This window comes from Camponotus vicinus, unplaced genomic scaffold (genome assembly GCF_025532165.1).
Source record: "Camponotus vicinus isolate PSW18456_S1 unplaced genomic scaffold, iyCamVici1.0 SCAF_6, whole genome shotgun sequence".
Lineage (NCBI taxonomy): Eukaryota > Metazoa > Arthropoda > Insecta > Hymenoptera > Formicidae > Camponotus > Camponotus vicinus.
Genome location: NW_028141978.1, coordinates 13,352,672 through 13,371,316, shown reverse-complemented (window position 1 = coordinate 13,371,316; position 18,645 = coordinate 13,352,672). Strand labels below are relative to the sequence as shown.

At 27.8% G+C, this 18,645-nt stretch overlaps 2 protein-coding genes and 1 pseudogene across 3 annotated transcripts; all 3 read left to right on the top strand.

Moving 5' to 3' along the window:
• The first annotated feature begins 444 nt into the window (after positions 1–444).
• On the top strand, positions 445–2,707 carry LOC145973237 (cytochrome P450 4C1-like). Its single transcript, XM_083102480.1, has 4 exons — positions 445–537; positions 781–887; positions 967–1,035; positions 2,624–2,707. Exons 1-4 carry the CDS (start codon positions 507–509, stop codon positions 2,705–2,707), a joined length of 291 nt encoding a protein of 96 aa, XP_082958606.1. The 5' UTR covers positions 445–506.
• Positions 2,523–3,947, top strand: LOC145973626 (cytochrome P450 4C1-like). The gene is made up of 3 exons (XM_083103145.1): positions 2,523–3,190; positions 3,373–3,552; positions 3,627–3,947. The coding sequence occupies exons 1-3, from the start codon at positions 2,989–2,991 to the stop codon at positions 3,791–3,793; spliced, it is 549 nt and encodes a 182-aa protein (XP_082959271.1). The 5' UTR covers positions 2,523–2,988; the 3' UTR covers positions 3,794–3,947.
• A 3,687-nt stretch (positions 3,948–7,634) lies between these two features.
• Positions 7,635–15,725, top strand: LOC145973625 (cytochrome P450 4C1-like; annotated as a pseudogene). Its single transcript, XR_014439520.1, has 13 exons — positions 7,635–7,738; positions 8,641–8,942; positions 10,385–10,494; positions 10,753–10,843; positions 11,994–12,179; positions 12,686–12,779; positions 13,319–13,421; positions 13,581–13,686; positions 13,926–14,032; positions 14,112–14,180; positions 14,419–14,587; positions 15,192–15,371; positions 15,444–15,725. The product of XR_014439520.1 is annotated as a cytochrome P450 4C1-like (transcript).
• Positions 15,726–18,645: the final 2,920 nt, after the last annotated feature.

Genomic DNA, 18,645 nt, shown 5'->3' with positions numbered 1-18,645 from the left:
CTCTCTGTATAACTTTTTCATCACACATATAGTTTTAAATTTTTTATATATTTTCTATAATCTGTGATTCTTTAGAGTTAAGATTACTCTATTACTTCATGATAGCTTTAAATAATGCTTTTACAAAATAACATTATTATTGAAATTATATAACTTAATGAATTTTGTTTTAGAGCATTAAAGCCTTGGTTTCTTAGTGATTTATTATTCTCATTATCGCCACAAGGAAGAAAACAAACAAAGATCTTGAAGATATTGCATGGATTTACAGAAAAAGTACGTTATAAATCATGTTATCTCCTTAAATCCTTCGAGCATTTTTAAAAATTACAATAAATCTTGTAATATTAATAACATATTACATTATTAATATTTATAATGTAATACAATATGCCACTGCTATTTAATACAAAAATTAAATATCGTACTCGTGTATAGGTCATCGCGGAAAGAAAACTTTATCATGAACGCACTGGTTCTTAAAGAATCTTGAAGGTGATAAAGAGATGGAGGCAGAAGATATTGAAGTATTTGGAAGTATGTAAGAAATCAGAGTTTCTCAACTTAAATTCGACTTTGCAATCTAAAATTATAAGTTATACTTGCTCTATTTACACTAAATATATGTATAATTACATACGAAATGATGCAATACATGTTCGCTATAAGAATAAATTATTACTATTTGTAAGAAAGTTTAAATTTTAAACTAGAACAATGTTATATAATTAAAGCGCAATGAACGCAAAAATGAGGTAATCGCTAATTGTTTATTTCTAGTTAAAAAAAACCGACTAGCCATGTTAGACCTTTTAATAGCGGCATTTCGAGAAAGTTCTTTAACTGATTTGGACATAAGAGAGGAAGTCGATACTTTCATGTTTGAAGTACGTATATGTAATATTTTTTTTAATTTTTTGCACATATTATCTAAGCACATATAACAATATGACGATCTGATTATAGGGTCATGATACTACAGCAGCGGGTATAATGTTTGCTTTATTATTATTAGCTGAACACAAAGATGTCCAGGTATACCTCAATATCTTATGACATAATATTTAAATATTTAATATTTAAGTATTTAATATTTAAATATTTAATATTTAAGTATTTAATATTTAAATATTTAATATTTAAATATAATACACTGTAAACAAGTACTTGATATTTGTACTACTTTGAATAAAAAGCGCAATTTAAATATTATGTCATAAGATATTGAGGTATACCTGGATATCTTTGTGTTCAGCTAATAGTAATAAAGCAAACATTATATATATATATATATATATATATATATATATATATATATATAGGGTGGGCCATTTTAATACGTCCACGGGAATATCTCCTCAGGTAAGGGCGATAGCGGAAAATGCCTCAGGCAAAAGTTGTATGGTTTGAAAGGGGCTATAAGGTGGTGTCATTAGTTTGACCTTGGAAAGTCGTTTGAAGGTCACGTAAAGGTCACTTTCAATTTCTTAAACGGGACTCCCTACTTTTTATTGCATATTCTTGTAGTTTATCTCAAGAGCTTTCCAAAACACTATAATAAAGTATTTTTTTATTGAGTACTTTTCGAGTTATGAGGCTTGAAATCATTTCTTAATTTTACATAAATCATAAAATATCTAGCAAGACATTTTTTTTTCGTTTATCTTATCTTAATACTTTTATGTACAAAATAATGAGAGGAATCGATTGATGTAAAGAAAACACATAGTTGTTTTGAAGAAAAAATATGTAATTTGCAATTAACAATTCCATATTTTTTCTTAAAAACAACTATGTGTTTTCTTTATACCAATTGATTCCTCTCATTATTTTGTGTATAAAAGTATTAAGGTAAGATAATCGAAAAATGAATATTTTACTAGATATTTTATGGTTTATGTAAAATTGAGAAATTATTTCAAGTCTTATAACTCGGAAAGTACTTGATGAAAAAATATTTAATTATAGTGTTTTGGAAAGCTCTCGACCTCAGTTATAAGAGAATATAATAAAAAATGTGGGTTGCCGTTTAAGATTTTTATGGTGACCTTGACCGCGCTTTTCGAGGGCATCCCAAGGTCAAATAAATACCATCAGCTAATAGATTTTGTTAAGCCATTCTTTTCTGTCTAAACTATTTTTTCAAAAAATTAATATTTTCTGAGATATTTAGCCGTTCCGGAACTTTTGCCCTACCCTGTATTATATACAGGGTGTCAAGCGTATATGTACCCAAAAAAAACCATAAGTAGATCTCGTTAAACTGAACTAAAAAGTCTTTTATCATTTTGTAAAAACTACGTAAAATTTCGAGATATTAAGAAAAAATATGTAATTTGCAATTAACAATTACATTTTTTTTTTCGAAACAATTATGTATTTTTATTACATCAATTGATTCCTCTCATTATTTTGTACATAAAAGTATTGAAGTAAGATATACGAAAAATGAATATTTTACTAAATATTTTATGGTTTATGTAAAAATTGAGAAAATTCCGAAAGAATTAAAACTTCTCAAGACAAATATGAACAAATATGTTTTGATTTATTATGAATTTATTTATATTTATACATATAAAAAAAATTGAAAAATATATTTTAATTATTATCGATGATATAGGAACGTGTGAGGGTTGAAGTTAATACTATGATGCAAGAGAACGGAGGAAAACTTACGGTTAAGGATTCAAATTATATCACGTGACGATCTCCGAAATTCTAGATTAAAAGCGCCATCGCATATGAAATATTGTAAGTACTCAAATTCCACCGGTCTCCGGCAGTCTAAGTCGAACGCGGCATGTGTGTACATCGCCTATGCATAAATTGTTAGCATTTAAAATCACGTGCGCAATTAATTGAATTTGAGAGAAACTATGTACAAGTGTGAAAGCATTGTGTGGATGTGCGAGTAAGAGTGCAGCTTTGGCTAATTAATAAATTCAAGACATTTAAGTGAATAGTGTTGTATCTAATTTGCGTTTTATGACGCAAATTATCCTGCTATTCCTTTCTCCAGTAGATAAAAACTGGGATCCTGAAGACCATTTCATCATCTATTCCTCTACACTTACCATGAAATCATTGCAAAATTTATCATATTTAGACAGATGTTTAAAAGAAACGCTACGTTTGTATCCCAGCGTGTTTTTAGTATTACGAGATACTGCGGAAGATGTAAAACTACGTAATTAATCACTTTATTTGATATGTTTTTGAATATGTCACATAACACGAAGCATAAATTATAGAACGTAAAATTTAATATACATATTATATTACATTTTAAAAATACAATATTATGTACATATTATTTTTCTCAAAAAAATCTTATTTTTATAAATTTTGAAATTTTATAATACTTTTCAGATTCATATGTCGTACCTGCTGGAACAATCTTACATCTTAATATTTATGGAGTTCACAGAGATCCTAATTTTTGGCCAAATCCAGAAGTATTTGATCCAGATAGATTCTTGCCCAAGAAGATGCAGAATCGTCATCCTTATTCCTACCTGCCATTCAGCGCAGGACCAAGAAATTGCATAGGTGAATTGGTCGTGATTTTCATTTCTCTTCATGCTGATAATTTTTGACAGACTTCGAATTTTATGTATTATTAGGTCAACGATTCGGTATGTTGGAATTAAAGGCTATGATAGCTCCTTTGGTGCACAATTTTTATTTGGAGCCCATTGAGTATTTAAAGGATATTCAATTGAAGGCCGATATAATACTTCGTCCTTCTCATCCGGTTCATATGAAATTCATACCCATCAAATGCAAATAGCCGTTTAAAACTAACACAAATACTACATGAGTGTAAGATGTGCAAATTGCGAGAAAATCGTTATACATATTATTATATTATATCGTTATACATTATATTATATACATATATGCATTTATAAACAAAATACACATTGTATATGAACATTGTATTTAAAAATATGCAGATGGATATTGTTTGCTAACAAAAATATAAATAATTTTTAATATTTAAAAATCAATATGGTTCTCATTTAAAAAATAATTATTTGACTAGAAAGTGATTAAAATTTCTTATAAAATCGCATGGAAATGTCGTAAAAATCCGATCACTCCGTGCGATCCTCGCTGAAATGGCCGACTACTTAATCACGCCGATCACGCGCTTATTAGCCGATCTTCTTTAATTAATATCTTGAAATTTTACGTAGTGTTTGTAAAATGGTATAGGATTTTTTAGTTCAGTTTAACGAGATCTATTTATGGTTTTTCTCTGACACAGAGGACATCTCTGATAACTGAGGTACCCTGTATATATACAGGATATCAGGGCAATCTCTTCCCAAAAAAAGCTCTTGTAACTTACCACGAGAGCTCTTCAAAACACTATAATAAAGTATTTTTTCATCGAGTACTTTTCGAATTAGGCTTGAAATAATTTCTTAATTTTTACATAAACCATGAAATATCTAGTAAAATATTCATTTTTCGATTATCTTACCTTAATACTTTTATGTACAAAATAGTGAGAGAAATCAATTGGTGTAAAAAAGACACAATTGTTTCGAAAAAAAAAAATGTAATTGTTAATTGCAAATTAGATATTTTTTTGTCGAATATTTAATTGTATATATATGATCAAGATAAGTATTTAATAAGAAATACTTAATAATAAACACTAATTAATAAAATTAATAGATATTTATTAAAGGCGTTTTTTCTTATCCATCTTAAGCACATCTTTTTATTTTTTCAAAATTTATTTATTAAATTTAAAGCGTTCCGCACTTGTAGCAAAACGCGTTTTAATATTATACGTTGCACCGTAATATTACTATAATCTTACATTGTAATATTTCTAAGAGCGGGCATTTCAACGTTTATGCAAGCTTGCAGTGTAATGTTGCAGTAACATTTCGCATCTTCTATGCAATATTACAATGTTTCAATGTTAGGTCTTTGTAACGTTTTTGGAATCTTTCGATGTTGTATGGGATTATACATTTTTAATGATAATTTTATTTTATTTTACACAACTGTCAAAACTGATAACTGATTTGACAACTGCAAATAACATAAGCGAAGCAATTCGCAGTGCACATATCAGCACCGTAAAAAAGAAGCAACGATATACTTCGAGATTTTCGACATAATATGCCTTTTTTAGAAAGGATTAAAAAAATAGTTGTAATTATCATAAATATAGTTATTTTCAGCGTCAACTATAAAGTTAAAGTTTTTATTACTAGGCACAAGATTATTATTATCAACATTATAATAGTAATAATTAAAAATAGAAAATCTCAATTATAATTAATTTTACTATGCAATTATATTATGTTTTTAAATTATGCAATTAACTCCTTGCTCAGTATATATTTAGCAAAGATCTTTATCGACTCCAGAGCAATGTTGAAATTTCGATCGATGGATTCCAATTGCCATTACATCAGTTGAAGAATACTGATGGAGATACAAAAGAATTAAAATACGATATTATTGGTCAAATTCGCAGAAGATATAACTATAGGCAAAATACCTATGAAAAGGATGGGAGTATGACAGGGAGATACAATATCTTCGAAACTATTTACCTAGCACTGGAGGATATTTTCAAGAAACACCCTTGAGATAAAAAGGGTATAAACATCGATGGCCGATATTTAAACCATCTCTACTTTACGGACAACATTTTACTCATTAATATCGATCTAAAACAACTGGAAAAAATGTTGATCGACCTAAATGCTGTATCTGAAGGAGGCCTCAAAATAAATGTCGGGAAAATCAAGGTTATGACCCTAGAACAAACAATTATTAAAATGAAGAATAAAATAATAGACAAAGTTGAAGATTACATATATCTAGATCACATATACTAGATCACATATTGTGTAGATCAATAAGACTATACAAGGAAAATCAAATGAAATGGCCGAAATAGTGAAACGAATCCAAATGACGAGGGTTGCAATGGGAAAGTTGGGATTCATTCTGATAGATCGCAGTATTCTAATAAATTTGAAAAGAAAATTCTTGCATGTGTCCTTTCGGTTATAAGATACGAAAAGGCATTGATTGTAAAATCAGCTAATAAACTCAGAGTAGTGCAGCGAAGTATCGAACGAATTATGCTCGGAATCAGCCAGAGCGACCGAGTTAGGAATAAAGAAATTAGAGAAAGGATAAAGGTGGAAGACATCATAGCAAGGATTATGAAGCTGAAAATGGAATTGGGTGGAACACATTGCAAGGCAAGGGGACAAAAAGTGGACCAAGTATATCGTGCAATGGAGACCAAGGCAACATAGATGGAGTGCTGGCAAACCACAGAGGAGATGGATAGACGACATCAAGAAAAGAGTGGGCAAAAGATGGATTCAGGAGGCACAAAACAGATCAGAGTGGAGGAAAAAAGGGGAGCTTATATCCAGGAGTGGATGAATAAAGACTCTTAAAGAAATAAATAACTCTTAAAGAAGAAGAAAAATAAGAGATTAAAGAAATTATATTTTCAAAGACTATTGTTCTCGTTCCTTACATTGCATCGAATTCTCATGTACTCTACCGAGTAGAAGTTTACAGTTTGATAAAGAAAGAGAAAGAAATGAGATATCTTACAAGGAAAGTGAAACAAATATCTCTAATGAACTTTGATGAACTTTGGATATGTTATCTAAATCAAGCTTGCATCCGATTTACACTTTTTAGCCTACTATCATCCCCACTTCTTTTGTTTTATAGCATCTGGACTCTTCGCGGAGACGTAAGACACTCGAGTTCAGGAATTAATTGCAAATCATATGGAGCTTGACATGTCTTTCCCTACACTTTTAATTCATTCAAAAGTTATCATTATTATAAGTTATAAATTATAAAATTAAAAGTAACACTAAAATGGAATATATAGTAATTGTGTGTATGTGTATATGTATGTATGTATATATAACATTCATGATCTAGATTAAAATAATAGATATATATATTTTTATTTATTTTCTTTCCCCCTTGAAAAAAATCGATACTACACTAAAACTCATCAAAATCGGAAGTAAATCACATTTGTATTGTATTTTCTATACATATATAAGTATAATCTCTCTCGAAATAGGCCACCTGATCTGCGAGTAATAAGTGCGTTTATCACAATTAAAATAATTCAAGAGTAGCAACGATCATCGTTTGTGACTTTTCTAAAAATAATACGAAAAGTTACTAAATCGTTCAATGCGCGTCTTTTTTATTTATTGAACTATCGAATTGATAAAAGTTTGACCATATACATTTTTTTTCACGAAAATTGATAAAAGAAGCAAAATTTTTCCTTATTTATCGTTAATATCGATATTGATATCTTGATTGAAAAAAAAATTCATTTTAATCAAAAACTGGATACTTCAAATCTCGTGTATATATGCGTCATTAATCAAAGTGAAATTATTCTCAACCGTCTGTATCTCAAGACATAAAATTTTGATTATTAATACGCTCTTGAGCTGGTGAGCGGTTAGCCTTGTGTCCTGTTTTTATGCATTATGCGCAGAAAATCTATAGTTTACGTTACGTATATTATAGATTTTTGCGCGTAATGCATGAAACGCAAAGCAGCCTAGATCTCAGATTTACATTATCAGTTCGCGAAGATTTGTTTTACTGACATGTGTATTTGCTTGGAGAGATTTACAATTGCATTTTAAACATTTTAAACATTCGGGTGTTTCATTAATCGTATTAGGAAATCTATCAGGTAATATATAAAATAAAATTTTATAATAATATTGCAAAATATCTCAACAATGGTTAACAATACTATAGTTATTTTAAGGGCATGATTTTAACATAAATTTTTTCAAATATCACAAGTTGTTAGTTTTACATGATCTTCTGTTATAATTTTATTAAATATATATTATAATATTTTTGCAGAAATATATGTTTGACAATTAGGTACACAACGAAACAAAAGAAGAAATCCTTTAAAGAAATCACGATAATTATACAACTTTTATTATATGGAAATACAATCTAATAGAATGATAATTTTGATAAAAATCAAACAAAAATTAATAAAATAATTCTTTGTTTATGACACAATTTGCGAATGCTTAATTAAATAGCTTTGGTTTATTTTAAAGAAACTCTGTACGTTTATAAAACAATAAAAGTATATTTATAGATCTTAGATACTTTCGAACAAAGATTTGCACAGAAGTGAATTTTAAGTGGACATTGTGATGTAATTGCTTAAGAATTTTATACATTTATACAGTTATAGACTAAATTTAAAATTATAACTAAAATGTTAATGCTAAAAACAATTTATATGTTAAATGTTTGCGACAAGAATTGATATAAGAATTGATAAGGAATAATAAATGCCCTAATTAATGATTTTGCAATAAATTCTCACGAAATGTTATCTTTTACAATAGAAAGCAATTGCAAGTAATGGTCGAAAAATTAAAAATATTTTTATTGGATTCATACATTTTTTATTACATAAATAATATTTGTTTTCCTTTACAATGAATAAATTTATCATATTTTTTCATGAATCTTTAAAGTTAATCATAAATAAAAGTTAACTATTAAAAAATATGCGATTAACGCATTTCAGTGATCATTCTATCATTCTCTCTTTCTATTTAGGATTAACATTTAAAATTGGACAAGATAATTATCAATTTTGTCGGAGAATTAATACCATTTTTTTGTGACACGTGTGATTCAAGAATCAAAGAAACAATAAACAGAAGTAGCTTAATTTGACAGTTAAGAATATCAACGTTAAGGAACGATGTTTATAAATATATTGTTATTATTCATATTTATTTTATCGATATATTATTATTACGTACATTATGGAAGAAAAGGACGACTTCTTCATCTTTTACCGGGACCCCCGAGCGTTCTGATTTTCGGCAATATATTCCTAGCCCGAGTTTCAGCAGGCAAGTACAAAATTTCTACTCTATTTACATTAATTGACAAATGACTTGTCATTTATGCATACATAAAAGCAAAAGTATTAATATTCATAAATCCTTTGCTCAGAAACGTATACCTATGAAGATTATTTGTCTATTTTCGAGATAAAGATGCGCTAATATTGAAAATAACAATAAAATTAGTTGCTAAAATTTTTGAATCGATAATTAAAAATTAAATTGAAATTAGCAAATTAGAGACACGGCGTGGTAATTGCAGCTCAAGAAGGAGACAACGCTTCCTTCTTTCTTCATTACTCGTATATTTCAAATTAAATATAATTAAATAATATAATGATAAATTCTTGAACGTCGCCAGTAGATAAAATAAATGAAAGTAATTTAAATCGACCACACTGGCAATTTATTGGTTGAAAATGTATCACAACGTTTCGACCATGGGTCGAAGGTAATTAGGTAACTAATACAAGGAAGGTTATTAGGTAACTAATACATGGTGAGAAATAAAGAAATCACTGTGATTTCTTTATTTCTCACCATGTATTAGTTACCTAAGATACTTTCACTTGATAAGGACCAAAACCCATGGTCGAAACGTTGTGATACATTTTCAACCAATAAATTGCCAGTGTGGTCGATTTAAATTACTTTCATTTCAATAATATAATTACATTAACAAAAATGAACGTTTCGGATGATCTTTTGATCCCTATTCAACGCGATATTAACAATATGCATAAAAAAAGTGTTATATAAGTTCGTGACGCAAATTCAAATTATACAAATATCTGTCCTTGACACGTAGAATAGTAGAACGCATAGATGTTAAATTTTATCTCGCAGATATCTGACAAGCACGTTAAATTATATCAGGAAATATCTATTTCAAATAATTCTTCAAATTATTCTATTGTAATGTGCCATGTGTTAAATCTCAATAAATCTAACAAGTAAAAATATGTATACAAAGAAATATTACGTAATATATGTAATATACAAAATAAATGGTAAATGTTTACTTTAGGTTACACAGCTCGAAAAATTTTTATTTTCACATATGTTGTAAAGGATACATTCCTAAGTAATACACCGTTTGAATTTTGCGGCGGTCTCTCTCGTTCTTGAGATATGAGATTTTGAAATCTTGAAAACATTTTGTAACGCATATTATTAAAGTTGCACTGAAGCGAGATCAAAAATTATCCGAAACGTTCTACTTTTGTTAATGTAATTATATTTAATTTGAAATATACGAATAAATTCGAAGGAAGGAAGTTTCTTTCTTTCGCTCCAACTACTGCGCTGTGTCTCTAATTTCCCAATTTTGATTTAATTTTTAATTATTATTATTCCGACTAATTTTCAATTTTATTTGATTTGATTTAATTTTAGGTTAACCATTTTTAGTTTAAATTTTGTATCGGTATTTATAATATATTTTTCAGTGGAACAATGGAAATTATTGTGTACATTATGTGATAAGTATTACCCTATTTTAAAAGTATGGGGATTATTCGAATTTACTGTGTCTATCCGTCATCCAGATGATCTGGAGGTAATAAAGAAATTTAATATAAAATAAATAATAAAATTTCTGAAAAGATTTATTTCTCTACAAACATTACAATTTACCTAGATTTAGGAATTTTGTATTTTACAAGAAGATTTTGCTGATAAAAATATTTCTTAAAAAAATAAAAAGAATCGATATAGAACTCCATACATATTAGATTAAAATATGAATTGATGAGATAAATTATTTGTGCATCTGAGATTGAATGCTACAATAAATAGATGTTTCCGGTGATTATAGAAGATACTAAGCAGCACTAAGCACATCAAAAAAAGTCGTGTATATAGTATATTGCATCCCTGGTTCGGCACAGGTCTCCTCACCAGTACAGGTAACATAATAATGTTAGCATATAAAAATGTACAAACTTTTTTATTACAGTTTGTTATCGTGTATTAAGGGAGTATTCTAGTCTAGCAGAAAAATCGATTTTTTTCCTATTTTGCAAATATTTGATATGGAAAATATGCCTGTAAGAAGATTTAGTCCGATTCACAAAATTGATAAAGTTATAGCACCTGGTATGGGAGCGATCTCGGCAAAATTGCAAATTAGCAATTACATATTTTTTCTTCAAAACAATTATGTGTTTTCTTTACACCAATTGATTCCTCTTATTATTTTGTGCATAAAAGTATTAAGGTAAGATAGTCGAAAAATGAATATTTTACTAGATATTTTATGGTTTATGTAAAATTGAAAAATTATTTCAAGCCTCATAACTCGGAAAGTACTTAATGAAAACTAACTTAATTATAATGTTTTGGAAAGCTCTCGAGAGCTACAAGAATATAGAATAAATAGTAGGCAGTTCTGTTTAAAAAATTGAAGATGGCCTTCACGTGACTTTCAAACGACTTTTCAAGGTCAAACCAATGACACCATCTTATGGCCCCCTTCAAGCCATACAACTTTTGTCTGAAACATTTCTTTCTAAAGTGCATAGTTTATGAAATATTCGACTGTTCCAGGACTTTTGGGACACCCTGTATAATATATAACTATCGTTTTATAAATTAATAAATTAATATTTAAAAGAAACCTGCAAATGAGAAAATATCGAGAAATAATTTTGCCCGATACATATATATTCTTAATTAAGTAAAAGTAATAGAGATGATTTCTCTATGAGATATTTCAGTTAAAAATTTTCAATTTTAAATCAAACATCATTACTTAACAGATATTTTAATAAATTTTAGTACATTTTTTATTTATCAACCTATAAAGATTTGATTACAAAATAATAATTAAATTCAAGTTAATACTTTCAACACTTATGTAGAAATTTCATGAGAAGATATATTTAAAGGATTATAAAAGAATTTTGCGATATAAAAAGAAATAAATGTAGAATAATATTGTTATTTAATATTGGGCAGTAAACATTAAACTAAAGAGGCACTATAATATTTATAAGTCTTATATTCTATTATTTGTATTTTATCGCATAATTTTGCGTTATCTTGTTTTTCTTTCAGGCGTTAAATGGCAAGCACGGCGAAAGATATTAACTCCTGCATTCCATTTTAATATATTAAATCAGTTTGTTGATATCTTGATCAAGGAAAGTGATTGCATGACAAAATCTTTGAAGGATGTCGGAGGGACAGTTGTAAAGGATTTATTACCATTTATTAGTGAATATACACTAAATGCCATATGCGGTAATATTCTGTGAATAATTCATCTTTTTATCTACATTAGATACGTTATTGATGCCGTGTTTACTGCGCGTGCACGAAAAACCCGACCTATTTGCCAATATTGTAAGGTGTGCATGGTGCTTGAGGCTGTACGCTATTTTATGTTTATTTTTTAATTCTTTTAAAAACGTAGGAATCAAAATTATTCACATATTATCTAATCTATTTATTTTATTTTCAATCATTGTTTCAGTAATATCAATTAGAAATTGTTCTCTTATTAAATAAATTGTATTCAAAATAGCGATATTGAAAAATATCATGCATAGTTGTAGTTCTTACAAACGCAGGCTGTGTGCGTATCACTCCTGATTCATGAGTAAATTAAATAATTGTTCTCGTTTAAAAAGTAGTATTAAAACGCACTTTTACCAGAGGAAAAAGTTGTTTCTTCTGGCATAAACAATCATATTGTACATTTTATGTCCACGAATTCTGAAACACTCTGTATAATAAATATATTTTAGAAACTGCCATGGGCGTCTCTCTGCAAAAACTCGGCGAGTTCCAACAACAGTATCGGGATGCAATTCATGAAATAATCGAATTGATACTTTATAGGTAATACGATATATGAGGGTATAACAAATAATTATAAATGTGTGACATATCTATAATCCTTTAAATTATTATAATGTTATAGCTATACATTTTGAAAAATAGATTGATTATTAACCAGTGATGTGAAGGTGAACAACTAATGTTTATATCAATATTAAATATCGATTCGTTTAAGTCCGCAATTAGCAATTAACATGTATTGTACATGCTCCATTAAATGTTTTATTTAAAATTGCTCTCAATCTTGAAACTATTGAAAAATTAAGAAAAATGAATTGTGTGGGCAATAAAATTTGTAGAGTAAAAAATATTTAGCTTTGATAAAAAAATATTTAGCTAAAACAAAAATACAATGTTTTTAGAAGGTTCTACATAATTTTTTCGTCACACATATAGTTTAAAATTTTTCATATATTGTCTATAATCTATGATTATTTAGAATTAAGGTTACTCTATTACTTCATGATGACTTTAAATAAGGCTTTTACAAAATAACATTATTATTGAAATTATATAACTATAAATGAATTTCGCTTTAGAGCAATAAGGCCTTGGTTGCTTAATGATTTATTATTCTCACTATCGTCACAAGGAAGTAGACAAAAAGAGGTCTTGAAGATATTGCATGGATTTACAGAAAAAGTACGTCATAAGTCATGTTATCTCAAGTCCTTCAAGCACTTTTAAAAATTACAATAAATCTTGTAATATTAATAGCATATTACATTATTAATACTTGTAAAATAATACAATATGCCATTGCTATTTAATACAAAAATTAAATATCGTACTCGTGTATAGGTCATCGCGGAAAGGAAACTTTATCATGAACGCACAGGTAATCGATACTTAAAGAATCTTGAAGATGATAAAGAGACGGAGGCAAAAGAGGTCGAAGTATTTGGAAGTATGTAAGAAATCAGAGCTTCTAACTTAAATTCGACTTCGCAATCTCTCTAAAATTATAAATTATACTTGCTCTATTTACACTAAATATATGTATAATTACACGAAATGATGCAATACATGTTCGCTATAAGAATAAATTATTACTATTTGTAAGAAAGTTTAAATTTTTAAACTAGAACAATGTTATATAATTAAAGCGCTATACGCAAAAATGAGATAATCGCTAATGACTTCTAGTTAAAAAAAAACGGCTAGCCATGTTGGACCTTTTAATATCCGCATCTCGAGAAAGTTCTTTAACTGATTTGGACATAAGGGAGGAAGTCGATACTTTCATGTTTGAAGTACGCATATGTAATATTTTGTTTTAATTTTTGTACATATTATCTAAGTACATATAACAATATGACAATCTGATTACAGGGTCATGATACTACAGCAGTGGGTATAATGTTTGCTTTATTATTATTAGCTGAACACAAAGATGTCCAGGTATACCTCAATATCTTATGATATACTATTTAAATTGCGATTTTTATTTAAAGTAGTACAAATATCAGGTTTTTTTTTACAGTATATTTTTCTATACATATATAAATTCCGAAAAAAATTAAAATATCTCAAAACAAATATGAACAATATATTTTGATTTATTATGAATTTATTTATATTTATACACATAAAAACCTGAATTGAAAAATATTTTTTTAAATTATTATCGATGACATAGGAACGTGTGAGGGTTGAAGTTAATACCGTGATGCAAGAGAACGGAGGGAAACTTACCATGAAATCATTGCAAAATTTATCATATTTAGACAGATGTTTAAGAGAAGCGCTACGTTTGTATCCCAGTGTGTTTTTAATATTTCGAGATACTGCGGAAGATGTAAAACTACGTAATTAATCACTTTATTATTTTTAAATGTCACATAACACGAAGCATATATTATCGAACGTAAAAGAACCCCGCACATTTTATATGAAAAAAGTGGCTTCGGTCAAATTGGGTGAAATTGAAATATGTTTCAGTTTAGGTGGTGTTGATCAAAAGTTTCCTGAGGCAAAAAGTTCAAAAATCAAAAGTATAAGAGATACGATGATTTGAAGTGGGTGGTATTGAAGTTTAAAAAACATCTGTTTTTGAATACATAGATTAAATTAATATATAAATGTTTGAAAAAAATATTTATATATAATGTGTATCACTTCTACAATATTTTTTAAACTTCAATACTACTTACTTCAAATCAACGTATCTTTTACACTTTTGATTTTTGGACTTTTTGCCCCAGGAAACTTTTGATCAGCACCACCTAAACTACAACATATTTCAATTTGACCGAAGCCACTTTTTTCATATAAAATATGCGGGATCCTTTAATACATATAAAAATTTAATACATATATTATATTATATTTTACAAATACAATATTATGTACATTTTATTTTTCTCAAAAAAAACATATTTTTGTAAATTTTCAAATTTTGTAAAACTTCAGATTCATATGTCATACCTGCTGGAACGACCTTACATCTTAATATTTACGGAGCTCACAGAGATCCTAATTTTTGGCCAAATCCAGAAGTATTTGATCCAGATAGATTCTTACCAGAAAAGATGCAGAATCGTCATCCTTATTCCTACCTACCATTCAGCGCAGGACCAAGAAATTGCATAGGTGAATTGGTCGTGATTTTCGTTTCTCTTCAGGCTGATAGTTTTTAAGACTTTGAATATTGTATATTATTAGGTCAACGATTTGGTCTGTTGGAATTGAAGGCTATGATAGCTCCTTTGGTGCACAATTTTCATTTGGAGCCGGTTGAATATTTGAAGAATATTCAGTTGAGGACCGATATAATACTTCGTCCTTCTCATCCGGTTCATGTGAGATTCATCCCCATCACATGCAAATAGCCGTTTAAAACTAATGCAAATACTATATCAATGTAAGATGTGCAAATTGCGAGAAAATCGTTATATATGTTATATATGCAATTATAAACAAAATACACATTGTATATGAACATTATATTTAATTGTAAAAATATGGAGATGGATATTGTTTGCTAAAAAAAATATAGATATTTTTCAATACTTTTAACATTTAAAAATCAATATGGTTTTCATTTAAAAAATAATTATTTGACTAGAAGGTGATTAAAATTTCTTATAAATTGCGTGGAAATGTCTTAAAAATACGATCCGATTATTCCGCGCCATCCTTGCTAAAATGGCCGACTGCTTAATCACGCCAATCGGGAGCTTATTAGACGATTTTCTTTAATTAATATCTCTAAATTTTACATGGTTGTTTGCAAAATGGTATTTAGAACTTTTTAGTTTAGTTTAGCGATATCTATTTATGGTTTTTCTCTGACACACGATAACTGGGACACTCTGCATATATATACAGAGTTATGATATTTAATATGTATTATCGTAATTATTGATTTCATATTTAGTTATGATATTTTATTTTTTAGTATTTTTTTAGGGAAATTATTTTTTGAAATTTTATTTTTTTTAGAAAAATGATTTTTTAAGGGAAAATTATTAATTATAATAAATTATTATTAAAGATTTTTTTTATTAAACATTTTGTTGCATACAAGGTAGAACATTTTTTTATGTACTTTGCGTATTTTTTTACCTTTATAAGGTTTGTTTTTAGAGGGATTATAATAACTGAAGAAAATAATATATTTATTCAAAAAATCAATATTTTTATTCATATAACACGAATGATTTGTTAAATATTAATTACGAATTGGCAAAAAGTGTTTGCATGTTATAAAACTTGAATATGATAGGACAAGGAAATTAAGTTTTTTCGATTAAGATGTACCTATAACAAAGACATACTTGTTGATACATAATATAATTTATTTTAGTATGTAATGCAGATATAATGAGCGCAAAAGATAAAAATGATATATGTAATTATGTAAAATGTAACAATATATGATTCTATTTTTATCATGAAGACCATGTTTTAATATACGCCTAATCATTCTTTTTATTCATCATTAATATTATCGATCTTTCGGTGATCGATATTTTCGGTGATGAATATTTTTGATGCATTAACGTTCCATGAGCAGACTTTTTTTCAGACGGACGCTTCATGTCTCTTTTAAAATGATAAATAAATAGAATAGAGAAAGAAGAAGAGTACATGTATGTTCGACATATTAAAAGCCACTGAAGTACTACATTTGCTCATGCATTGGCTAAAGCAGAAAATCATTAATGTAGTGATCTTTAATATCATGATTTTTTGTACAAAGTTTTTTATATAATAATAATATAATCTTTTTAAAAAAAGATAAAAAAAAGGAGTCAAGTACATGCACCAGTTGAAAAACTGCGTATTAATGATGAATTTGCATTATCCGCACTACATTACACTAGTGTATATTAAAGGCTGTTGCAATGAAGTATCTAAATTTAATGACATAATATATAAATACTTTGATAATGAAATAATAATGTATATTCTGCTAAACAAAAATGAAAAATATATCATGCAAATTTTAATCATTTAAAATGTTCATATTATTCGACTCATGCATAAATACATAAAGCGTCTTATTGTTGTTGCTCATGAACGAAATACTAACACTTTCTTAATTTGATAATATCCCATACAGCAATGCAGCAATATTACCTTAATGTTGCTGCAATGTTGCTGCAATTTCTGTGTTGTGTGGGATATTATAATCATGGAAGTATACCTTAAACGGACAACTCAACCGAACGAATTGCTTTTCTTTTATCATTACGCGCAAAAAAAAATTTTTATATTTATTCCAATTACAAATAATAAGTGATTCAAAATATGATATTCAAAATCAAATTTTCAAAATTTTGTCTTACTTGCAGAATCTTGCGGTCTTTCATTTTAAGATCGCGAGGAAATTCCTGACTACAAATGTATTGATTGATAACGAATAAAAAAGAAGAATTGATCGATCAATTATTGTTGGATCATCGAGATTGTCGTTCGTACCTTGATGTAAAAATAGAGAATAAAACAGGAAGGTATATTGCACTGCACGGTGAATTCAACATTGACGAACGAGATTCTTTGACAAAAGCACAGTTTTTGTTTGTTGATTTCAATAGTGTTGATTTCACAACTTTTGTATAGTAGGGGAGACCGGAGACAAAAATAACATTTTTTGTATTATAGGACACTAATTAATTATCGTTAGAGATATAAAAAAAAAGATTATATGTTAAAATACTCCATTTATTGCTCTATTATTATACCTATGTTTCAATCTCAAATGACAGATATTCAAAGAGCTATTATAGTTTTTCGCAAGTACGTTGATTGTTACTTTTATTTTGGGGGCCGGGGACGAAAGTAACAACATAGTCTGGGGATAAAAGTACCAGTTCTTATTTTCGGAAAAATAAAATAAATATGACTTTTTTCAATTTAAGGCAACTTTTATTATAATCTTTTATTAAGCAAGATAACTTTTTTTTATAAATTTGTATTATATTATATTAAAATAAAAAATAAAATAAATATTTATTTTTATCATCTTTGAAAAACTTAAAAGAAATAATCTTCGTTAAGCAAAATAATTATAAGTAATATCATAAAATAATTATACTTAATATCACACCAGTCTTGTACTTTTTTAAGTCTAAATAATAGTTCTAAATAATAGTGTAAAAATTGCATGATAACTACTTATACAAAAGAGATTAGGATCTATTCCGAATCACAATTATGGCATACGTAATAAGAATCGCCTTTGGTACAGTTATTATGGGACCAGCCGCGCGTTACTTTAAGCATTGAAACATGTTACTTTCGTCCACAAAGTTACTTTTGTCCTCAAACACATTTTTTAGAATAAAAGCATTATAACCTAAATATGATGCAAGACTTAGCCAAATCAACTATAAAAACTTATGAATACATTTTAGAAGAA